At 39.8% G+C, this 15,617-nt stretch overlaps 1 protein-coding gene across 3 annotated transcripts in view; it reads right to left on the bottom strand.

Annotated features, from left to right (window-relative positions):
* KLF8 (KLF transcription factor 8) overlaps nt 1-15,617 on the bottom strand; it is a gene marked incomplete at its 3' end in the record, with an annotated part of 76,776 nt that overhangs the window by 18,588 nt on the left and 42,571 nt on the right. For 2 of the 3 annotated variants that reach the window (XM_084871130.1, XM_084871129.1), the window contains exon 2: nt 3,637-3,710. The exons of the other annotated variant lie outside the window; for it this stretch is intronic. In XM_084871130.1, the coding sequence (XP_084727256.1) occupies nt 3,637-3,708 (72 nt within the window). In that variant the 5' untranslated portion in view covers nt 3,709-3,710. The remainder of the gene's footprint in view (nt 1-3,636; nt 3,711-15,617) is intronic. 3 annotated transcript variants of the gene reach the window in all.

Here is a 15,617-nt window from a genome sequence, read left to right as displayed (position 1 = left end):
GAATGAAAATGCGAGAATATAAGCCAAAATGTTAACAGTAATAAATTGGAGGGGGGAGACATATATACTACAATATGAATTCTAAAGCTGCTCATACATTTGGTCCAAGAAATTGTACTTTCAGGAAATAATCAGAAACTAGAAACAAAGAGCAGGTGGCAACAATCCATTGGTGATATAAGAATGTGAAGAAGGGCCCTGGCCTGTGTGGCTCAGTGGATAGAGTGTCGGCCTGCGGACTGAAGGGTCCCGGGTTCGATTCCGGTCAAGGGCATGTACCTTGGTTGCGGGCACATCCCCAGTGGGGAGTGTGCGGGAGGCAGCTGATCGAAGTTTCTGACTCTATCCCTCTCTCTTCCTCTCTGTAAAAAAATCAATAAAAATATATTTTAAAAGCTGAAACCAGTTTGGCTCAGTGGATAGTGCATTGGTCTGAGAACTGAAAGGTCCCAGGTTCTATTCCGGTCAAGGGCATGTACATTGGTTGGTGGGGGGTGTGCAGGAGACAGCTGGTTGATGATTCTCTTTCATCGATGTTTCTAACTATCTCCCTCCCTTCCTCTCTGTAAAAAATCAATAAAATATATTTAAAAAAAAAAAAAAGAATGTGAAGAAGGGGAGCAGCATGTATATACTGAGCTAGAGAGCCACCCATCAATCCTACCTCATGACGTAAACAAATCATACAATGGACCAAACAGGAGGCTTCTGCCCACTAGGATGTGCCCAGCACAGTCTATTTATAGAATACCAGCTCTGGGTCTTTGTCCCCTGGGGCCTGACCAGGGTTCTGTGGCCATGCACCACAAGCACCTTTGCTGTACTAAAACCAAGGCATCTTGGAAATGATAAGAAAAAAAACCCAAGTGATTAGATCATCTACTATCCAGAATTTCTACACATTGATCCAATGTGCTTCAAATTCTAGAATCTTAATATACTTCACACATTGAAAAACATTTTTCAAACTGTACTTAGGTGTACAGAGATTTGAAAATAAGGTAGTTATGCATACTTGACAACGTTTTATTATTTTTTATTACAAGTCCAATAGATTTTTCTCTAATACTGAAACTCAGCTTCCTTTTTTTTTTTTTTTCAATCCTCATCCAAGGATATTTTTCCATTGATTTTTTTTTTATAAAATGATTTAAACATTTATTTTATTTTATTTTTATTTATTTTTTTACATTTTTTAAATTAAATTATTATCTGTTTTCATTGATTTTTAAAGAGGAAGGGAGGTGGGGAGAGAGAGAGGAAAGCATCCATATGAGAGAGACACATCACTTGGTTGCTGGTAAGTTGAAGGATCAAGCCTAAAATCTAGGTATGATGTATGTGCCTTTGATATGAATCGAACCGAGGCCCTTCAGTCCATCAGGGCTCAGATTCCTTTTAATATTAACTATGACTAAGAACCAGCAAACAGCAGATGTTTTGGAACAATTAGCAAGTGTTGATGTGCAAATACTCCTTAAATGGCCACAGCTACAAATATCATTAAAACAGTACAAAGGCATCATATGTACATGCAACTCAATTGTTCACCATGGGCAAAACATTTAATGATTAAAAACATTTTTAGAAAATTTGACTCCTAATATAAGCCAGACACTTTATCTGGTGACTTTTAAAAAAGGGATCTGGCCAAGCTGGGATGGCTCAGTGGTTGAACGTGGACCTATGAACCAGGAGGTCATAGTTCAATTCCCAATCAGGAAATCAACTTCCCAATCAGGGCACATGCCCAGATTGCGGGCTTGATTCCCAGAGGGATCCTGCACTGCTGATCAATGATTCTCTCTCATCATTAATGTTTCTATCTCTCTCTCCTTCTCCCTTCTTCTCTGAAATCAATAAAAATATATTTTTAAAAAGTAAAAAGAGATTCGTACTGGATAAATAAAACTATATACTTAATTTTATAAGCAACTTAGAGATTTTTAAGGGTAACTTTGACTGTATTTTGGTTTCACATATGCAATAACTTTAGAACTTAACCATGAGCAAAATGGGACTTCCACATCTAACATAGAGTTTGGCCCTGGCCAGTGTTGCTCAGTGGTTGAAGCATGGGCCCGTGGGCCCATACTTGGAAGGGTGGGGAGTTCAATTCCTGGTCAAAGGCATGTACCTGGGTTTCATGTTTAATCTCTGGCTCCAAAGGACCATGTGTGGGAGGCAGTCAATCTATATGTTTTTCTCACATTGATGTTTCTTTCTCTTTGTTTCTCTCTCCCACTCTCTCTCTGAAAAGTAATGGAAAAAATATCCTCGGGTAAGGATGAACAACAACAACAAAAAAAAAACATAATCTGCTTTGAATCTTTGCTGTGGGGACATCCAAGTTCACAATTTTCTTATCTATAAAATTGGAACATTAAGCATACCTATCTGTGATGGTTAATTTTATGTGTTAATTTGGCTAGGCCATAGTGCCAAGATATCTGGTCAAATGTTATTCTGAATGTTTCAGTGTTTTGGTTTGGGATTAATATTTAAAGCCCCAGCCAAAACCAGTTTGGCTCAGTGGATAGAGCGTCAGCCTATGGACTGAAAGGTCTTGGGTTCAATTCCGGTCAAGGGCACGTACCCTGGTTGCGGGCACATCCCCAGTAGGGGGTGTGCAAGAGGCAGCTGATCAATGATTCTCTCTCATCGATGTTTCTATTTATCCCTCTCTATTCCTCTCTGTAAAAAATCAATAAAAATTAAGGGAAAAAATATTAGGGATCATTAAGAAAAATTATATATATATATATATATATATATATATATATATATATATATTTAAAGCACCAGACTTTGAGTAAAGCAGATCACCCTTCATAATGTGGGTTGGCATCATCCAACCACTTGAAGGCCTTAATAGATAGACTGACCTCCTTCAAGCAAGAAAGAATTCTTCCAGCAGACTGCCCTTGAACTCAAACTTCAACTTTGCCTTGGCTCTCCAGCCTGCCAGCCTACCCATTAGATTTGGATTCACCAAAATTCTACAATAATGAGAGCCAAGTCCTTAAAATATTTCACTCTCTCTATTTAGATAGATGAATGGATAGATAGATAGATAGATAAATAGATAGATAGACACATAAATATATTTATATATAAGACAAAATTATATCTATATCTACATATCTATATATATCTATATCTATATATATCTATATCTATCTATCTATCTATATATATATATATATATATATAGAGAGAGAGAGAGAGAGAGAGATTGAAACATACACATTCTGTTGTTTTTTTTTCCTCTAGAGAACCCTGACTAATATACTACCCAACGGAATTATTATAAAGATTAAATAAGACAATACATTTAATCTTCAGAGTGCCTGAAATATGGAATAGCGATAGATAAATGATTGCAGTTTTATACCAATCTTGCTCCTATTGCTTTGTTCCCAGAGGCTGTTTCTTTTAGGCCAGATGTTCTCCCTATTTGAATGTGAAGACTGGGCATTCAGGTACTTCTTACAAACCTCCCTTCTTCATCCCTTCTTAGTCCTCAATATGTTGTTAGACATAGACAAGAAAAATGATCTTCAGCTCGATAATGATTATGAAGCACTCAACAGTATTATGGCACAATATTAGTATCTCTTTTTCCTGATAACTGACCTGTTTGAATACATGCATTGAGCCACTTTCTGAATTAAGCTGGGCCTTCAAGTTGTTTATGAATTGATCCATATCTGGAAAAGAGACAAGAGAAAGACAATTTTAAAATAGGATCTAACCCACTGTATTCACACACAATACGTCGCTTACTAGTATTTTTGGTTATACCTGTTTGTGTTTTTATTAACATGATTTCTCAAGATTTACTAGGTACAGAGAAGTCAGCATTTGGACAACATTTATATGTTATGTTCATCAAGATGGCCCTGGCTTGTCCTCAATAATATGAGCTGCCCACTCCCCTCAAATTCTGTATGCATGTATAACTGTTTCTTCCAATCTCTCCAACCCACCCTACATCCATAGGAATATCAGCATAGCTACATAGTTTCCAGAATGCTCCCCTTCCTGGCCTAGCTCTCATTCTAAGAAGTCCCATGTTCCTGTATGGATATGTACCCTAGTGAACTTGCTTACACATCAGCATCAATTCTCTCTAAAGCAGTGGTTCTCAACCTTTCTAATGCCGTGACCCTTTAATACAGTTTCTCACGTTGTGGTGACCCCCAACCATAACATTATTTTCATTACTACATCATAACTGTAATTTTGCCACTGTTATAAATCATAATGTAAATATCTGTGTTTTCTGATGGTCTTAGGCTCTTAGGCTCTACAGCTAGCCAGGGTCGCCAGAGACCATCAGAAAACACGATTCTTAACAGTGGCAAAATTAGTTATGAAGTAGCAACGAAAATAATTTTATGGTTGGGGGTCACCACAACATGAGGAACCGCATTAAAGGGTCGTGGCATTGGAAAGGTTGAGAACCATTGATCTAAAGGGATATTTTATCTCTCTACCTCTCTTTAACATACAAGCCAGATGGAGTTAATATGAGCAATCTTTTATTACCTTGTTAGATAAGATTTTCCTCCTATGAGAAAAAGATTCTTGGTGGCCTCACTCAGCTGCCCTGCACCATCACATTCATTCCCACCAGAAGCACATACCAGCTTCTCTTTTACCAGATTTCCTTTGATCTATTTACAGTCTAATCTCACTAAGAGAGGAAAGCATGGGGCAAGGTAGATGAATCCGCAGCTTGCTTATGACTTAATTGGTCAGATTTCAGATTTCTCTAAGTATCTCCAAGTCAATTACAATTAGTTTCCTCATTTATGATTTGGTTGCATTTCAAAAGGTTGTCTATAAATCAGTTAATTGCTTTGGACATCAAATACACTTACCTATCTATGGAAATGTTCATTTACAGGTCACTTCATATTTAAGGCCAAATTCAGTTAATATACAACAAATGCACAATTAGCAGGAATAGAAAATTATAATATGACCGCACACAAAATAAAATATAATTCTAAACACAATTCCTTTATTTATTAAAAGTCAGGAATGGAGAAAACAAATCCTAATTGAGTGGCAATAATAGACAAAGAATCCTCTATTGGAATTATGAGAAAACTTCTGAGACACTATCAAGAGCTTGGAGAATTTTAAGAATTTAAAATAGCACCAATTTTATCTCAAAGTACATAGATCTTCTTTTCTTTCTTCCAAGTATATGAGTAGAACTGCTCATATATACATCCATCATTCACCAAACCATCTCTGCATAATTACTGTGTTAGAAGTTAGAGTAGGCAAATTGTTATCAGTTTTTTATCTGAGTCAACCAGATATGGAGAATCAGCAAACGCAGCAGAGAGCACTGACCTGGGAGTTCAATGCCTACAAATCACAGCCCATCATCTTTGTCAAGGCCTTTTTCTTTCTAAGCTTGAACTTCTCCATCTAGAATTTAACATTTTCAAACTGTTCTCTGCAAAGTCCTAAGGCGTCTGAGAAGTCTTTTGGGGGTGGGGGTGGGGTTCATGGAGGAAGATATGTAGTAAAGAATAAGTATAAAAGTCAGATGCAGAAAACTGTGTTTTCCGTTAGATGGCAGGCTCTTTGCAGGCAGAGATTTTCGTCTTTGGTGTTCCTTTCAGTGGTGCATTTCAAGGGCTTCGGACAGTGCACATGGTAGATGTTCAATATATTTCCCAAGGTGTTTGATGAGTGACAGAAAAGGAGAATGAGGAAGTGTGTTTTCTCGAGTACAGGAGTTAGACAAGAATAGAAAAGAATAAAAGAAAATTAGACAGGTTACGTAGGAGAGATGTTTGACTATGAAGTATGATGCGCCAGAGACTGTAGTTTATTATGCTTTGAAGGAGGAGTGAAAAAGGAGGGACAACAGTAAAAAAGGAATGTTAGTTCAAGATAACTTGCATATGATCCAGAGGAGGGCACCGTGAAGTCAGGAACACTTGCTTGGTTGCTGCCAGAAAAATCTGGAGGAGAGTGAAAAGAATTCCATTCTTCTTCTCCATTCACATATTCTTCAATTAGGCCTCGTTATTTTTATCTGGGGCAACTTATAAGAGCCATCTCCTATCTGGTCTTCCTCAATTCCTATGGATTACGAGATAGTAGGGTTGAGGGAGCAAAGTGACTTTGATAACCTATTTAGCCCTATTGAACCTCGGTTTCTTTACCTGCAAAGAAAGAGGGTATGGTACTGATTGAATAGGTTTAATGTGAAAATTCCATGAATTAGTAAATGCAAATGTACTTTTTTGCATAGGAAAAGTTCTCCCCGAAACCGGTTTGGCTCAGTGGATAGAGCGTCAGCCTGTGGACTGAAAGGTCCCAGGTCCAATTCCGGTCAAGGGCATGTAACTTGGTTGCGGGCACATCCCCAGTAGGGGGTTTGCAAGAGGCAGCTGATTGACATTTCTAAGTCTCTATCCCCCTCTTTTCCTATCTGTAAAATATCAATAAAATATATATTTTTTTAAAAAGAAAAGTTCTGCCAGGACCGGTTTGGCTCAGTGGATAGAGCGTCGGCCTGCGGACTGAAGGGTCCCGGGTTCGATTCCGGTCAAGGGCATGTACCTTGGTTGCGGGCACATCCCCAGTGGGGTGTGTGCAAGAGGCAGCTGGTCGGTGTTTCTCTCTCATCGACGTTTCTAACTCTCTGTCCCTCTCAATTCCTCTCTGTGTAAAATCAATAAAATATATTAAAAAAAATAAAATAAATAAAAAAAGAAAAAGAAAAGTTCTCAATATAAGTAGTTATTATTAAAGTCACCACCATTATTATTGTTGATGGCCACGTTTAGCTCTGGCGCAGAAGGGTATCAAATAGTTCTTTCATAAACTCAGTGTGCTCACAAACCTTCTCTTCTGCTTATACTTATAATCTCAATTTATAGCACCACCATCAGCCCAGTCTCAATCTAAAAACCTGAAGGCCAGTTACTTTTGACTCCTCTCTCTCCATCTCCAGCCAATTGGTTATCAGCTGCAATAAATTCCACTGAAGAAATATCTCTTAAACCTAGCTGTTCATCTTTTCCCAGTCACTTCCCCTTTTAGTCCATTCTCGCACATTGCAACCCAAGTGTGGTAAAAACATGTGGGGTCTGGACTGAGTGCCTAGGGTCACATCTTGGCTCTACAACTTCTTAACGATAAGACTCTGGATAAGTGTTTCTACATCTCTGTGTCTGTTTTCCCATTTGCAAAATGAGAACAATAGTACCAGCTCATAGGGTTGTTGAATTTATCAAGTTAATATGTGTTCAAGTGTTTTCAGTATTCTGTACAAAGAGGCACCATCGAGTGAGCTCCTCAGTAAATACCTAGTCTTGTTCCTCTCTGTGTCCCAGTTTTTTTTGTGTTTTTTTTTAGCAGAGTATCTTCTCCATGTAGCGTGCTAATGTCCAATGAATGAATGATCATAGGAATAAGGAAGGTTATTTAATAAGAGCAATCTTGTATGCATGCATATTAGCATAACCAATGGATACAGACACTGGGGCAGTGGGGGCTTGCCCAGCATAGGAATGGCTGGGGAGGGGGGGGTCAATTGAAGAAAAAGGAGATGTATGTAAAGCTTCAGACAAAAAATAAGATAAAAACAATCTATATATATAAAAGCCAAAAGCGACTATCCGACTGTCCAACTGGTAACTATGATGCACAATATCCACCAGGGGCAGACACTCTGATTGGTAGCTATGCCGTGCACTGACCACCAGGGGGCAGACACTAGACACAGAAGCTACCAAGCAACAGCAAATGTGCAGAGTACCCTCTCACACACTGGGACCCCTTGGGGAATGTTGGACTGCCAGTTTTGGCCCAATCCCCACAGACCAGGTTGAGGGACCCCCAACTGCAGGAGGGTCTCCACTCATTCCACAGAAGCCCTTCAAGCCCTAGCGCCTCCCCAGGTGCAGCCAGCCAGGGGAGAGACCGAGGAAAGTTGTCTCCAGGGTGTGTCCAGCCCATCTCACCCAGTCTCACCCCACCAGCCACCTTCTAATGAATTTACTTTCAATGTGCACGAATCAATGCGCCGGCCTCTAGTATACTATAATAATCAATAATATTAATATTTAAAATAGCAATAATCAAGGAGTCTGAAAAAATACTTCTTGTCCAAACTGCATTAAAAGTATATTAGTCATTGTCCTCGCTGGTTTGACTCAGTGGATAGAGTATCGGCCTGTGGACTGAAGTGGGTTCAATTCAGTCAAGGGCATATGCCTTGGTGGCTCAATCCCCAGTAGAGGGTGTGCAGGAGGCAGCCAGTTAATGTTCTCTCTCATCACTGATGTATCTATCTCTTTTTCCCTCTGAAACAAATAAAAATAGATTTTTAAAAAAGGGATATTAGTCAGCCCAGCTGGTACGTTCAGTGGTTGGGTATTGACCTGTGAACAAGAGGTTCGATTTCCGGTCAGGGCACATGCTCAGGTTGCAGGCTCAATCCCCAGTGTGGGGTGTTCAGGATGTAGCCAATCAATGATTCTCATTGATGTTTCTCTCTCTTCCTCCCTCCCCCTTTCTCTCTGAAATCAATAAAAAAAAAATTTTAAGTATATTATCAAATGGCATAAGCTGACAATCAGAAATGTCTCAGCCATTTTTGCTAACTGCACTTTCACCCAAAAGATAGTCAATTGGAGTTGCCAATAGATAACCATGGACAACACTCTTAAGCAGGGGTCTTCAAACTACGGCCCGCGGGCCACATGCGGCCCGCAGAGGAGTCTGATCCGGCCCGCCAGGTTTTTTGGGCAGTGAGCGCAGCCGAGGTGTTACAGTAGGAATTAGTAGTTCATATAGTCCGGCCCTCCAGCTCTCTGAGGGACCGTGATCTGGCCCCCACTTTAAAAAGTTTGAGGACCCCTGCTCTTAAGTGTTGTTAGGAATGAATATAGAGATAGCTATCAGAAATGTGTATAACCTTCTCTTTAAAATTTTTTTTATTTAATATTTAGCCAGCTAAAATTTTAAAAAGTGGGGCCAACAGAATGGTTTTAAAGAAAGCTCGGAGTTTTTTTGTTTTTTTGTTTTTTTTAAGGAATTTAAAAGCCTTTTACTTTTCTCTAAAGTTGGAGCTGCTGCTCTTAAGTGTCTAGAACCAGACAGCTGCACAGAATCTGGGAGGAAAGTGGTAAGGAAATACCCAAAGGGGGTTAAGGTATTTGTGTTGAGCCATGGAGATGTGAATCTCACAGGCAGGAGAGCTTCAGAAATGTAAATAACCTACTTGAGATAATAACCATTATTCTGCCTGGAATGGCTCTTCAAGCCTTTGTGTCTGGAAGCCGGACTTTCTGGTCCTTCTCCTAATGTAGGGAGTACTGGAAGAGGAAATAAAGGAGGAGATAAAAAGGAAGATTGAACCCCTTCCATAGGGGGTCAATGTCTAATATATGCATGACTTCACACATCATATTACAAGGACCACGACCACAGAAAATTGCTAATGTTATATTCCATTTGCCATGTTCCGAAGGTTATTTTGTTACACATTTTCCATAGTGCTGTGCTTGTTATATGAAAGTGAACAGTGCCTCTAAGGGACAGGAGCAGGTGGCTGGCTAATAAGAATGCATCTCACCCTTTGGCTAGCCCTGAGAGGAAAAAAAATGTCTAGGGATGAATCAAGAAGTTAAACCTTTAAGGAAGGAAGCACAGCAGAGTCAGTGAGGCCTACAACTTCAAAAGAAAGCAGAGCATGGGGAACCCTGACACAGACCTAAGAAGGCACCTCGTATCTTAACAAGATAGAGCATGTGGACAACACAAATATGTTCAGACACAAATAATCATCCCTCATGTGCATCTACATAGCTTTACAGCAGGGAAATCGCTCTCATATACCATCCCCATTTCACAAATAATGAGCTTGGAAGCTCAGATCACATAGTTTAGAAGTGACAAAATCAGAACTGGAATCCTTATCTTTTGACTCAAATGACAGTGCTCCCTTACTACTTTCTAATATTGCAAATTTGATGAGCACCTTCTTTCTAAAACACTATCTACTCAGGAAATAAGCAAAGTGTCCTTCCATGGATGATTGGATCAAGAAGGTGAGGCATATATACGCAATGGAAAGCTGCTCAGACAGAGAAAAGGTTAAATACTGCCATTTGTGACAACACGAATGGAGCTTGAGAATATCATGATAAGGGAAATGTCAGACAGAAAAAGTTAAGAACCATGTGATTTCACTCAGATGTGGGATATAAAACTGAAAGCAACGAGTGAACAAACAAACAAAAACTCAGAGACACAGATAACAGTGTGGAGAAGAGGGGTGTATGGAGGTAATAAAGGGTACAGGGGGTCAATATATAGTGACAGAGGGAGACTTATCTTTGAGTAGGGAACACACAATGCAATACAGAAATGATGTATTATAGAATTGTACACATGAAACCTATATAATTTTATTAACCAATGTCACTCCAATAACCCTAATAAAAAAGAAAAGAAAAAACTGTCTACTAAAAGAAAAACAAGTTTAAAAACAACATACCAATCATTTAGAAAGATATTGGGTAGTATCAATCATTTTCAGCCACTGACGATAAAAAATGCTGAAACTGTTAAAAAATGAAAATCAACACTTTAGGGTTTTGAGATTATAGTAGTAGGCAGTTTTTAAAAACACATTACCTGTGTTTTTAATATCTGTAAAAGATTATTAAAGAACAACTAAAGCCCAGCCAGCGTGGCTCAGTGGTTGAGTGTCAACCTATGAACCAGGAAGTCGTGGTTCCATACCCAGTCAAGGCACATGCCTGGGTTTTGGGCTCAGTCCCCAGTAGGGGACATGCAAGAGGCAGCCCATCAATTATTCTCTTTCATCATTGATGTTCCTATCTCTCTCTACCTATCCCTTCCTCTCTGAAATCAATAAAAATATACTTTAAAAAATAATTGGGAGAGTTTTAGCAAACATTCAAAGAAGAACTAACATCTATCATCCTCAAACTATTCCAAAAAAACACCAGAGGAAGGCACACTTCCAAGTGCTTTCTACATGGCCAGCATTAGCCTAATTCCAAAATCAAAGACACTGCAAAGAAAGAGGATTACAGGCCAATATCCCTGAGGAACACAGATGCTAAAATCCTTAACAAAATATTAACAAATCGAATCCAGAAATTCATTCAAAAGATCAGACACCATGACCAAATGGGACTTATTCCAGGGATGCAAGGCTGGTACAATATTCACAAATCAATAAATGTGATATATCACATAAACAAACTGAGAGACAAAAGTCACATGATCACATTAATTGACACAGAAAAAGCATTCGACAAAATCCAACACCCCTTTTTCTTTTCTTTTCTTTTTTTCTAATATATTTTATTGATTTTTTACAGAGAGGAAGGGAAGGGACAGAGAGTTAGAAACATCGATGAGAGAAACATCGACCAGCTGCCTCCTGCATACCTCCTACTGGGGATGTGCCTGCAACCAAGGTACATGCCCTTGACTGGAATCGAATCTGAGACCTTTCAGTCAGAAGGCTGACACTTATCCACTGAGCCACATTGGGTAGGGCCAACACCCTTTTTTCATACAAACTCTCAGAAAAGTAAGAATAAAGGGATCATACCTCAACATTACATTAAAATACCAATGCCATATTTCACAGATCTAGAACACTCCAAACATTGATATGGAACCAAAAAAGACCCCAAGTAGCTACAGCAATCCTGAGAAAGAAGAAAGTTGGAGGGATCACAATACTAGATATCAAGTTATACTACAAAGCCACTATAATCAAAACAGCCTGAGACTGGCACAAGAACAGGCATATACAATAGATAAATAGGACAGAACAGAGAACCCAGATCAAGCCAAGCCCTTGGATGTAGAGAAAAGGGGATGTCCTTACACTGAGCATGCCAAAAGCTCAATTAATATTTGACAAAGGAGGCAAGAGCATACATTGGAACAGAGACAGTCTCTTCAATAAACGGTGTTGGGAAAATTAGACAAGTACATGCACAAAATGAAAGTAGACCACTTACACCATACACAAGAATAAACTCAAAATGCATAAAAGATTTAAATGTAAGCCATGAAACCACAAAAATCCTAGAAGAAACCATAGGCAGCAAAATCTCAGTCATATCTCCTGGCAATATGTTTGTTGATACATCTCCTAGCAGTGTTTCCCAAAGTGTGGTACGCGTACCCCCAGGGGTACAGGAAGAGTTTGGTGGGGATATGCATTGCACCGTGCGTAGCTGCGCCTAATTCTACGTTCTCATGAGTACAAGGGGTGCTCAGCGTTATGAAAATTATAGAAGGGGTACACATATGTCAAAAGTTTGGGAAACACTGTTAGGGCAAGGGAAACAAAGAAGAAAATAAACAAATGAGAGTACATCAAACTAAAAAACTGCACAGAGAAAGAAACCATCAACAAAATGAAAAGGGAGTCCACTGTATGGGAGAATACATTTGCCAATGTATATCCAATAAGGGCTTAATTTCCAAAATATATATAAGGAACTCATACAACATAACCAAAGGAAGACAAACAATCCAATTTAAAAATCGGCAAAGGGCCTAAATAGACACTTCTCAAAAGAGGACATATAGAAAGCCAAGAGACAGATGAATAAATGCTTAAAGTCACTGATCGTTAGAGAGATGCAAATTAAAACAACAATGGGGAATCACCTCACACCTGTCAGAATGATTGTCATCAACAAATGACAAGTGCTGGTGAGCATGTGGAAAAAAGGGAACCCTCGTGCACTGCTGGTGGGAATGCAGACTGATGTAGCCATTATGAAAACAGAATGGAGTTTCCTCAAAAAATTAAATATGGAACTGCCATTTGTCCCAGTGATCCTACTTCTAGGACTATATCCTAAGAAACCAGAAACACCCATCAGAAAGGATATATGCACCCCTATGTTCATAGCAGAACAGTTCACCATAGCTAAGACATGGAAACAGCTCAAGTGCCCATCAGTAGATGAGTGAATAAAAAAGCTGTAGTACATTTACACGACGGAATACTATGCAGCAGTAAAAAAGATCTCTTACTCTTTGAGACAGCATGGAGGGACCTGGAAAATATCATGCTAAGTGAAATAAATCAGTCAGTCAGAGGAAGACAAGAATCACATGATCCCATTCATCATGCGGAATCTAAGTAACAAAATAAAATGATGACTGGAGTGGAACCAGAGACACGGAAGTAAGGAACAAAGTTCGGAATCTTAGAGGAGAGATGGGGGAGGGTGGGTTGGATATCACCCAAAGACCTCATATGCATATTTGAATAACCTATGGACACAGACAATAGGGTGGTGAGGGTCTGGGGCAGAGGGCGTGGCAAACTGGAGGGGTACAATGGGGAAGGAAGGATAATATATGTAAAACTTTCAACAATAAAGATTTTTAAAAACCTGATGAACAAAATAGATACAGAGGCCTGGAAGCATGACCAACACAGACTGGGGAATCTCAGGGGGAAGGCGGGGTGGGGCGGGTTGGGGCGGAGTGGGGCGGGGCAGGGCAGAGTAGGACAGGGCGGTGGGAAGTGCATAATCCATGGACACAGACAATAGGATGGTGAAAGGGGAGCAGGCGTGGTGGAGGATCAATGAGGAAAAAGGGACATGTAATACTTTCAACAATAAAGATAAATCTTAAAAGTTTTTTAAAATAACAGAATGAGTACACAGATGTTTTCAGATAGTGGGTTTGTTTTTTTTTAAATCCTCATCCCAGTGAGGATATTTGTTCCACTGATTTTTAGGGAAGGGAGGGGAATGGGGGAAGGAGGAAAAGAGGGGGGGGGGGAGAGAGAGAGAGAGAGAGAGAGAGAGAGAGAGAGAGAGAGAGGGAGAGAGAGAGAACCATTCACATGAGAGACACATTGATTGGTTGCCTCTCACTAGCTTCCAGGTTGGGGGCAGCAATTGAATCTGCTCCAGCTACTGCAGTGCATGCCATTGACAGTTAACCTTTGACCGGGAATGGAATCTGAGACTCTTCAGTCAGAAGGCCAGACACTCTTTGGCCAGGGCCAAATAGTTTAACTACATATTTTTCAGAAAGTAGTTTTGAGATGATCTCTGGGAAAACCTTCAGCAGCACAGAAGCTACTCTACATGAGGTTAAGTACAGAATGGTGATGAAAGAACAATAATTGCCAACCCTCACTGAGTACTTACTGTGTGTCCTGTTAAAAGAACAAATGTAGACAGCCATCAGTTGGAGCGCAGGCCTGACTGGCCACTTATGAGCGGCGCGCTGGAAGGGTGAGAGTGGCTCAGAGGATGCTGGATACACAGGGGTGCTCTGGGACTCCAAGTGGTGCCCTTTTGCTGATGTGCGAGGAGGAGGCAGGCTGAGTGAGGGCTGTTAAATCTCCAGGCTTCCTCAGGGCAGATCCCACAGCAACCCCCTCACTACCATAGGCAGTCAGGGAGCACTGGGGAGTCTACTCATTGGCCAAGATGATAGTGGGGCGGTTCTTACATTGAGCACGCCCAAAGATAGAAAGATGAATGGATAGGGCTCTAGGGAGTGAGAGTAAAGGCTATATGATCAAGTTAAGTTGGGGATAATAAAAGTCACTCAGTAGGAGGCTGTTTAAATGAACTGTGATGCATCCAAATAGTGAAAAACTATGCAGTCATACAAAAGCATGAGGTGTTTCTTTACATACATATATGGAAAGGGCGCCTAAGTATATTTTTAAGTAGACAGAGTCAGGTGAAAAATAATATGCAGAGTGTGTTACTGCGTATAAAAGGCAATGGGGAGTACATATGTATATATAGAGACTCGTTTCTTTGATCTACATAAAATGCCCATGGAAGGATTCCTAATCAACACATAACTCAAGGAGGGAGACACTTCATTGTGTATACATTTGCATATTTTAAATTTTGAGCAGTGTGGAATTCATTACCAATATAAAATACATTTTTAAATGAAAGTTTTAACAAGAGCCCTTGACTAACTAAGTAGATAAGGACACTGAGGGAGAGGGCAAAGCTAATGCTGGCATTTAAAATATATATTTTTTTACTGATTTCAGAGAGGAAAGGAGAGGCAGAGAAAGATAGAAACAGCAATGATGAGAATCATTGATCGGCTGCCTACAGGGGATCAAACCTGCAACTCAGGCATGTGCACCCAGGACCCTTCAGTCCACAGGCCAATGCTCTATCCACTGAGCCAAACTGGGTAGGGCTAATGCTAGCATTTTGACATATTTCCCCACTGCTTACTATACTGTCATGTATTCCTTTAAGTGCTTTAAAAAATTGCTACATTTATTCCTTTCTTGGAACCCTATGAGGTAATTTCTACTATTCTTCTCAAATCATGGACGAGAAAAGGCAAGTACAGAGATTATGATGACGGTAAGTTGCAGAACCAGGGAAGTGAAAAGGAAATGAGGGGTGGGGGAAGAGTCTAGAGGTAATGGCATATTCTATTTTAGACATGATGAGATTGAGGTTACAAAAAAATGGCAAAATGATACCTGCATTGATATCAAATACAGGAATCTGGCTCCAGACTTAGGTTATAGATCCTTAATTTAAAGTGTTTAATAACCCCAG

Source organism: Pipistrellus hanaki (genome assembly GCF_964339955.1).
Source record: "Pipistrellus hanaki genome assembly, chromosome: X".
Classification (NCBI taxonomy): domain Eukaryota; kingdom Metazoa; phylum Chordata; class Mammalia; order Chiroptera; family Vespertilionidae; genus Pipistrellus; species Pipistrellus hanaki.
The sequence above is the reverse complement of the archived record's forward strand: the minus strand, read 5'-3'. Positions and strand labels throughout refer to the sequence as shown.